The 10,000-nt window shown below is 44.7% G+C and overlaps 1 protein-coding gene across 2 annotated transcripts in view; it reads left to right on the top strand.

Moving 5' to 3' along the window:
* LOC143275912 (prostaglandin G/H synthase 2-like) overlaps positions 1-10,000 on the top strand; it is a 62,130-nt gene that overhangs the window by 25,187 nt on the left and 26,943 nt on the right. For both annotated transcript variants that reach the window (XM_076580239.1, XM_076580238.1), the window contains exon 3: positions 4,381-4,492. In XM_076580239.1, the coding sequence (XP_076436354.1) occupies positions 4,408-4,492 (85 nt within the window). In that variant the 5' untranslated portion in view covers positions 4,381-4,407. The remainder of the gene's footprint in view (positions 1-4,380; positions 4,493-10,000) is intronic.

Raw genomic sequence — 10,000 nt, 5'->3', positions numbered from 1 at the left:
CTAGCTATATATTCTTCAACTGTATATCTGTATTCCAATTTTTTTTATGAAACCTTGCAGAACAGGTTCAGTGCTGTTGATCTTGCGTCGGTGCAAGTATTGTTTCACTGTCCTGGTTAATACGCTTATCTGTCGAGGCAGTGTTCGTGAGCGTTTGGGTCTGGGGTCTGGGTTCAGTCCCCGCGGCTCTCGTCCTTTCTGGCAAGTTTGACAAGAAAACCAAACGGAGCGTCCAGTCATTGGGAGAGAGGTGATGATCGGAGGACTGGGGTGTCCTGTGCAGCGCGCACCTGGCGCACTGAAAAATAACCCATGGCAACAAGAGTGTTGTCCAAAGTCATTAAAATCAATGGGTCAGAAAAACAACCTCGTATTCACGATCCCTGCCCCGCCCCATTCTCCCTCGCCCTCCCCTCCTCTCTCCGTACCCCCTCCATCCCCCCATCAGTCACCATACAGCCCCAATCCACACACACACACACACACACACACACACACACACACACACACACACACACACACACACACACACGTGTGTGTGCTTACTGAGAGAGAGAGGGGGGGGAGGAGAGGAAGAGTCCTGGCTGTTTGTAGAGGAGTAATATCCTGGCTGTTCATCCGGTGTTCCAAGGGGGAATGGTTTTGCGAATGTTTCGTTGGTGGGGGAGGTAGTCCTGGGTATATTATGTCCAGGCGGAAAGTCCATCTGGCGTTCCTAGGGGTGGGGGGAGGGGGGGGTCCTGGCTGTCTGAAGAGAGTGATATCCTGCTTGTTCCTATTTAGTTCCAAAGGGGGAATGGTTTTGCGAATGTTTCGTTGGTGGGGGAGGTAGTCCTGGGTATAGGTCCATTTGGCGTGCCTAGGGAGAGACCTGGCTGTCGGAAGAGGGTGATGTCCAGGTTGCTCTCATGGTGTTCCAAGGGGGAATGGTTTTGCGAATGTTTCGTTGGTCGAGGGGGCAGTCCTGTAGACGGTGATGTCCTGGCTGTTCGTTCGGTGTTCAAACGGGGAGTCCTGGCTGTCTAAAGAGGAATGATGCTGTTCTAATGATGTCTCAAGGGGGAGTCCTGGCTGTCTAAAGAGGAATGATGCTGTTCTAATGATGTCCTGGCTGTCTGTACATTGGTGATATCCTGGCTGTTCTTCTAGTGAAAGGTCACCGTTCTAAAAGACAGGGACAATTTAGCCAGCAAAAAACCTTCAGGAGATACAATGACCAACCAAACCGCAGGACTAATCCCCCCAACCCCTTGGATTGTAGTCAACTCTCTTTTCAGAAGTGGATGATTTAGCCAGATAAAACCTTAGGAGATACAATGACGATCCAAACCAAAGGACTAATCCCCCTTGATTATTTTCAAATCTCCATTCAGAAAGGGACGATTTAGCCAAACAAATGCATTATATAATTTCGTTTTCTGTGTGGGCTTGTTGTGTTGTGGCGTCTGTAGTGGGGTATCTTGGAGAGGGTGCACGTCCGCTTTAGCACGCGTGACACACCTCATCCCTGTACCCCCGCCCCCTCCCCTCTGTGCGTGTGTGTCACTGTGTGTCTGACAAAAAAAAAGAAAAAAAAAGAAGTAAAATAACGGGGGGAGTGGGTGGGGGGGAAGAAAGTGGGAAAAATTAGCTAGGAATTTGGGGGTCCCACTAAAAACAACAACAAACAAAAACAACAACAAAACAAACAAGACAACAACAGCCAAAAACAGTGTGTGTGTGTGTGTGCGCGCGCGCGCGCGCCATCACCCTTATCTCGTATTCTGTCTTTGCCCCCCCCCACCCCCCTCCTTCCTGTCAGTTTTCGTCGCAGTTAACATTTTACAGCTGAGTAACCAATTTCTCCCTCCCTCCCCCTCTCCTTCTCTTTTTAGTTGTTTAGATGAACCGCCACAGGACTAATAGCCCCTGGATTGTAGTCAGGTCTCTTTACAGAAAGGGACGAATTAGCCGAATAAAACCTTAGGAGATACAATGACGATCCAAACCAAAGGACTAATCCCCCTTGATTATTTTCAAATCTCCATTCAGAAAGGGACGATTTAGCCAAACAAAACATTAGGAGATACAATGACGAACCACCACAGGACTAATCCCCCCTTGTTAGTCGTCAAATCTCCATTCGGAAAGGGACGATTTAGCCAGACTAGACCTTCACTAAATACAATGACAGCAGGAACAAGGGTCAAATTCCCCCACCCCCAAGCCACTGCTATCCACATGACTGCAGCGAAACCTCCACGCGCACACGAAGACGACAAAAGCCAAACAAAAAGCCCCGCAGTGGACAAGATGACACCCTTACAGTCCAGACGGTCGAATTCCCCAGACTGTCCACACAGACACTTGACAGCCGTAGAGAGACGGGACAAGGGACCATTTCGCTGGACAAATAAAACGCAAAAAAAAAAAAAAAAAAGCAGCCCCCCGTCTTCTCCTGGGCTCAGGGAGTGCTTTCTTTCTTCAGCAAACACAACTCGCCGTCTGGAAACGTGATAGCGTGTGTGTGTGTGGTTCCCCTTAGCTGGCCTCTGATAGTGACAGCCACTGCCGCCATTCTGGGCGTGTTGATCAGACGTTTGCCGTGAATCTCTGAGTTCTGTTTGTCTGTCTGGAGGTTGGAAAGAGGAGGAGGCGTTTAAGACAAGGATGAGACGGGTATTAAGAGGATTAGGCGGGTAGGAAGAGGATGAAGCGGTTTGGAAGAGTATGAGGTGGATAGTGAGAAGATGAAGCAATGAGGAAGAGGATGAGGCGGTTTGGAAGAGGATGAGGCAGGTAGGAAGAGGATGATGTGGATGGGAAGATGATGTCGCGCACAGGAAGACAATGAGGCGGTAAATAAAGAGGAGCAGGTGGATAGGAAGAGGGGCAGGGTAGGAACCATAATTAGCCAAAGCATATTTTAACGAAGTTCTCAAATGTAGAAACTTTTTTTTTTTTCATTTTAAGGTTGTATGTACACACGGGATGCTGCCCGACTATTTGCATTTCTCATTGCAAACTTCCCGTGTGCTTCACTCAGATCCTTCTCTCTGTCTCTCTCTCTGTCTCTCTGTCTCTCTCTCCCCCTCTCTCCCTCCCCCTCTTTCTCTCTCTCCCTCTCTCCCCCCTCTCTCTCTCTCCCTCTCTTTCCCTCTCTCTCTCTCCCACTCTCTCTCCCTCTCTCCCCTCTCTCTCCCTCTCTTTGTCTCTCTCTCTCCCTCTCTTTCCCCCCTCTCTCCCACTCTCTCTTCCTCTCTCTCCCCCCTCCCTCTCTCTCTCCCTCCCTCTCTCCCCGTACGTACGGTTTGTATAGTAAACTTCGTGACATCTATTTATGGAATATAGGTGTGACTCTGTGTGTGTGTGTGTAGTAAAATTGCTCTCTCCCTCTCTTTCCCTCTCTCTCTCCCTGTCTCTTGACATGGGTATTTTGCCTGGCTTAATTAAAAACTCTTGTCTTTTTCTCTCTGTCTCTGTCTCTCTCTATCTCTCTTTCTCTCTGTCTGTCTGTCTGTCTATCTCTCCCTCCCTCCCTCCCTCTCTCCCTCCCTCCCTACTTTTCTCTGTCCGTCTCTCAGCATGTCATTCATTACTGATTCAAACAGATCATCACCTTGAACAAACGAATTACTTGATTTGTGTAGATTTTGAATCAGTGAGCCAGTACACGATGTAGTAGTCGTAGTTGCTCCAACAACAGCAGTAGAAGTGCTTATAGCAGTTGTAGCAGTAGTGGTAGCGGCAACAGCAACAGCAGCAGCAGCAGTAGTAGTAGAGGTTGTTATTGTTGTTGCTGGTGGTTTAAACCTTTTATATCAAGAAACAAGACCAAAAAACAGTGTTCAAATATACAGTTTTGAAAGACAAAAAAGTTGCAGTAGCAGTAGTTGTTGTTCTGGAGGCAGCAGCAGTACTACTAGTTTTGTCGTTGTTTTAGAAGCAGCAGCAGTAGTAGAAGTAGTAGTTGATATTGAAGAAGCAGCAGCAGCAATAGCATTAGTAGTAGTTGTTGTTGTTCTTGTTTTTAGAAGCAGCAATAGTGGTAATAGTTTAAGAAGCAACAGCGGCTGCAGCAGCAGCAGAAGCAGCAGTTGTAGTAGTCGTTGTCGTCGTTTCTGTTGTTTTATAAGAAGTAATAGCAGCAGCAGCAGCAGCAGTTGTAGTAGTCGTTGTCGTCGTTTCTGTTGTTTTATCAGAAGTAATAGCAGCAGCAGTTGTAGTAGTCGTTGTCGTCGTTTCTGTTGTTTTATAAGAAGTAATAGCAGCAGCAGTTGTAGTAGGCGTTGTCGTCGTTTTTGTTGTTTTATCAGAAGTAATAGCAGCAGCAGCAACAGCAGTGCGTTTTGATTTGATCACGTGAGCCACAGTGACGAACATGTGGGTGTGTGGTTACAGATTGCACGTGCAGCAAGCCCAGTCAGGATGCTCATGGCGGCACAGTGCAGGAAGATCCTGTGGCCTGCTCTGGCCCTCGTCGTCGGCTGCCTCGTCACCACGGGCATGGCAGGTATGTGCAGCCATACTTTTACTACTACATGTGACGTGACAGGTGTGTGCAGCCGTACTTGAGACGTTTGAAGAAGTCAGTGAACTGACTACCCCCCGCTACCACCCTTTTACACACACGCACACACACACACACACACACACACACACACACACACACACACACACACCCCACTTGTAGAAAAAACAACAACAACCCATGGACAGTTCAGCACTGCCTTGGACTTTCTTATGACGGTAATATATCCTTTGTGTGTTTTTCCCCAGTCCCTTGCACAGTCCCTTGCAGGTTTGTTCCCTCCTTGAAGCGTCCACTGCAGATGTGCTCACAATTCGCCTCCTACAGGTATCATGTGTCCTGTTTCCCTCCTCCCCTTGTGGGTGTCCTGACAATATTGACCTTCTTGTAGGTACCGGGTATGAAAGTATAGCCCTTCTCATGGCAGATGATGGGGTTGGGGTTTTTTTTTGTTTGTTTGTTTTGTTTTGTTTTACAATATTGCCCTTATCCTGTTAAATATTCTGACAGTATTGCCATTCCTGATAATATTGACCTTCTTGTAGGTACCGGGTATGAAAGTATAGCCCTTCTCATAGCAGATTGTGGGGTTTGGAGGGGGGTTTGTTTGTTTGTTTTGTTTTGTTTTACAATATTGCCCTTATCCTGTTAAATATTCTGACAGTATTGCCATTCCTGATAATATTGACCTTCTTGTAGGTACCGGGTATGAAAGTATAGCCCTTCTCATAGCAGATGATGGGGTTGGGGTTTTTGTTTGTTTGTTTTGTTTTGTTTTACAATATTGCCCTTATCCTGTTAAATATTCTGACAGTATTGCCATTCCTGATAATATTGACCTTCTTGTAGGTGCCGGGTATGAAAGTATAGCCCTTCTCATAGCAGATGTTGGGGTTTGGGGTTTGGTTGGGTTTTGGGGGGTTTTTTTTGTTTGTTTTGTTTTGTTTTTACAATATTGCCCTTATCCTGTTAAATATCCTGATAGTATTGCCATTCCTGACAATATTGACCTTCTTGAAGGTGCCGGGTATGAAAGTATAGCCCTTCTCATAGCAGATTGTGGGGTTTGGGGGGGGGGTTGTTTGTTTGTTTTGTTTTGTTTTACAATATTGCCCTTATCCTGTTAAATATTCTGACAGTATTGCCATTCCTGATAATATTGACCTTCTTGTAGGTGCCGGGTATGAAAGTATAGCTCTTCTCATAGCAGATGTTGGGGTTTGGGGTTTGGGTGGGGTTTTTTTTTGGGGGGGTTTGGGGTTTTTTTTGTTTTTACAGTATTGCCCTTATCCTGTTAAATATCCTGATAGTATTGCCATTCCTGACAATATTGACCTTCTTGTAGGTGCCAAGTATGAAAGTATAGCTCTTCTCCCAGAAGATGCTGTGACAATATTGCCATTCAAGCGCTACATGCCCTGACAATACTGCTCTTCTCCTGACAGATGTCGTGACAATATTGCCCTCAGTTTCAGTTTCAGTTTCAGTAGCTCAAGGAGGCGTCACTGCGTTCGGACAAATCCATATACGCTACACCACATCTGCCAAGCAGATGCCTGACCAGCAGCGTAACCCAACGCGCTTAGTTAGGCCTTGAGAGAAAAAAATTAAAAAAAACAAAACAAAAAAGAAAAAATAATAATAATAGATAAATACATAAAAAAAGAACAAATAATAATAATATGCATAAGGCGCAAAAACCTGATGAAGTCAACTATAAGCGTACAAAAAAAAAAATATATATATATTGCCTTACTCCTGGTAAATGTCCTCGCAGTATTGCCCTTTCCCTGCTACTTGTATTGACAATATTCTCCTTCTCCTGTTAAATGTCCTGATGATATTGCCCTTCCCCTGCTAGATGTCCTGATAGTATTCTCCTTCTCCTGTTAGATGTCCTGACAATATTGCCCTTCTCCAGGTAAATGTCCTGACAATATTGGCCTTATCCTGTTAAATGTCCTGATAATATTGTCCTTCTCCTGTTAAATGTGATGACAGTATTGTCCTTTTCCTGTTAAATGTCATGACAGTATTGCCCTTCTCCTGTTAAGTGTCCTGATAATATTGCCCTTCTTCTGTTAAATGTCCTGATAATATTGCCCTTCTTCTGTTAAATGTCCTGATAATATTGTCCTTCTGCTGGTAGATGTCCTGACAACACTATACTTCTGTCGGTAGATGTCCCGACAATATTGCCCTTACCCTCATACATGTCCTGACAATATTGCTCTTCTCTTGGTAGATGCCCACCCACACACACACACACACACACACACACACACACACTGTGTGTGTATGTGTCTTTCTTTAATCTTCGATGGGTTCAACAACTGTGATCTGGTTCAAAAGCGCTTTGTGCTGAAAGGCGAGGAGGAAAAAAATGTAGGCGGTGGTGGAGGGGTGTGGGGGTGGGTAGGAGGGGGGTGGGTGGTTATCCCTTGAATGATGCCATAGAAAAGGAACCTGACGAGGTATACACGGGGAGGCAATCATGATGAATGCTGTATTGTTTATATAAGATAGTGCGGAATGCGTACTGTGGGTGCGCTTGCCAAATGAAAGGAGATTGTTCACATAGCCTGCACAAAATCTGGGCGTACTGTTTATTGCGAAGCCATGGGCGTAGATGGGTTTGTCTGCGTCAGTTGTTTATTATATATATATATATATATATATATATAGGCTTACCCTCGACATCTTAGCGTACTGTTATTACAAGACATGGACGAAGAGGGAGACAACTTTCTCAGTCCGTGTGTGCTGTCCTGGGTCACGCGTACACGCGTGCGTGCGCGCTTGGGTTGGACGCTGCAGCACACACAAAACAGATGCACACAAAGGCATGTGCATTTATAAACAAATACAAACACACGCACATACACACACACACACACACACACACACACACACACACACACAGACGCACTCTCTCTCTCTCTCTCCCTCACACACATACGCACGATCGCACACACGCGCGGGAGCACACACGACACACACACACACACACAACACACACACACACACACACACACACACACACACACACAGCTCGTGGTTCTATTTACGTAAGGTATTGTACGCAGAGATCTCACATAAACACACGCACAAAAGCACCTACGCACGCGCACTCACACTCTTGCACTCATGTTCAAACATAGCACACGCACGCGCGCGCGCGCACGCATGCACACACACACGCATACACACGCGCACAAACACACACACACACACACACACACATACACACGTGTCAAACAGAGAGAGAGCAGGGGATATCACTGTAGAAATCTGATGACCCCCAACACTTTGGGCAAAGATTCCGCAGAAGAAATAAACCCGAAGGATTACACAACATTCTTCTTATGTTTCTTCTTCTCTTACGTTCCCCCTTCCCCCACCCCCCGCCCCCTTCACTCCACCTCTGACACTCCTGACCCCTTCCCTCCTTCCCTTTAAAGTCCACGATTTTGAACGTGCAAAACATGTCAATCATTCTCAAAAGAAGTAAAATGGTACTTGATAACAATAATGATCATAAAGATAATGATATTAATAATAATACTGATGATAATGATGATGATGATGATGATGATAATGATGATATTAACAACATCAACAGCAATAATAATAATAATAACGATAATAATAATAATGATAATGAGCATTGAAGATATATAACCATAGTCATAATAATGATAATGATAAAGTAGATATAACCATGCATAGTCATGATAATGTAGATACAGAACACTGAAGGTATATAACCGTAGTCGTAATAATGATAGTGATAAAGTAGGTACAGAACATTGAAGGTATATAACCATAGTCATGATAATGATAAAGTAGGTACAGAACATTGAAGGTATATAACCATAATAATGATAATGATAAAGTAGGTTCAGAACATTGAAGGTATATAACCATAGTCATGATAATGATAAAGCAGGTACAGAACATTGAAGGTATATATCCATAGTCATGATAATGATAAAGTAGGTACAGAACATTGAAGGTATATAACCATAGTCATAATAATGATAATGATAAAGTAGGTACAGAACATTGAAGGTATATAACCATAGTCATGATAATGATAATGATAAAGTAGGTACAGAACATTGAAGGTATATAACCATAGTCATGATAATGATAAAGTAGGTACAGAACATTGAAGGTATATAACCATAGTCAAAGTAGGTGAGCCATGTGTCTGAAATAAACTGAGGGAGAAAATGAAGAAAGAAGCACAACAAGAAAAAATAATTTCTTAGCGGAAAAAAGGGGGGAAGATATTTGGTTCATGCATCTGACAAGTTTCATTCAGCACAAAATTTAACACCCTTTGTGTATTTGTTTGTTTTGGACCGCCCAAGAATCTGCACCGTTTCAACGGCATTTCTCCCACGCCGTTCATTCCGTGTCTCGCTTGTACACACAGCCACACCCGGGGTTTTGGTTCGTTTGCCGCCGTATTAAACACGAGAATGATAGGTCTATTCTGCTCTGGTGTAATGGGTGCCATGTATGCTTGTGTTGTGAGACATGGACGGAACCTCACAGCGGATTTGGAAAGAAGAATTGAAGCCTTGGAAATGAAGGGTAATGGTGTGATACACTAAGCATCACATATTCTGATCACACCGCCTGTGGACAAGTGCGCGCCAAACCATAAACTGAGCAGCACATTGACCCTTATGAAGATCTGCTGACATCAAAATTGCAGACAGAAAGAAAAAAATAGGTGGCGCTTTCAGTGTAGCGACGTGCTCTCCCTGGGAAGAGCAGCCCGAATTTCACACAGAGAAATCTGTTGTGACAAAAAATACAATACAATACGATGAGTTAAGCAAAACAGCTATGCTGGTATGGGCACGTAACAAGATCCAATGGCGTTGCTATTTGAGTCCACGGAAGGAACTGTTGAGGGAGTGAGAAGGAGGGGAAGGGAAGAGAAAAAAAAAAGATCTACGGACTGCGTTGATTTATCATGTTTGCGCATTATTATGACGTTCTGACCACTGTAGACCACCAGTGATCACTGACCACTGCTGACTACTGACCACCACTGAGCAGTGAATGCTGACCACTGCTGACCAGTACCCAAAAGTGTATGTGTGATTAAACATATATAGGCATGGGGAAACATAGACCTGGGGGAAGATTGACCTGGGGAACTGTATTGACCTTGGGGAACATAGACCTGGGGGACCGATAAAGACCTTGGGTGATATAGACCCGGGGGAAACTATATAGACCTTGTGGGACATAGATTTGCTCCCCTCTCGAGACTGATTCACAGCAACTGAAAGCCACAGTCTTCGAGAGAGAGAATGACAGGGGGATCACGTGCGATGTTGATGACTGATGCACATGACTATTGGCCAATGAAATTTGTACGGCTCAGAGTTCGATCTTGACCTCAGAGTAATGTATTTCTTCCTTTTCTTCTCCTTCTTCGTTCGTGGGCTGCAACTCCCACGTTCACTC

Source organism: Babylonia areolata, chromosome 31, assembly GCF_041734735.1.
Source record: "Babylonia areolata isolate BAREFJ2019XMU chromosome 31, ASM4173473v1, whole genome shotgun sequence".
NCBI classification, from domain to species: Eukaryota; Metazoa; Mollusca; class Gastropoda; order Neogastropoda; family Buccinidae; genus Babylonia; species Babylonia areolata.
Note: the sequence above shows the minus strand (reverse complement) of the source record. Positions and strands in the feature narration are given on the sequence as shown.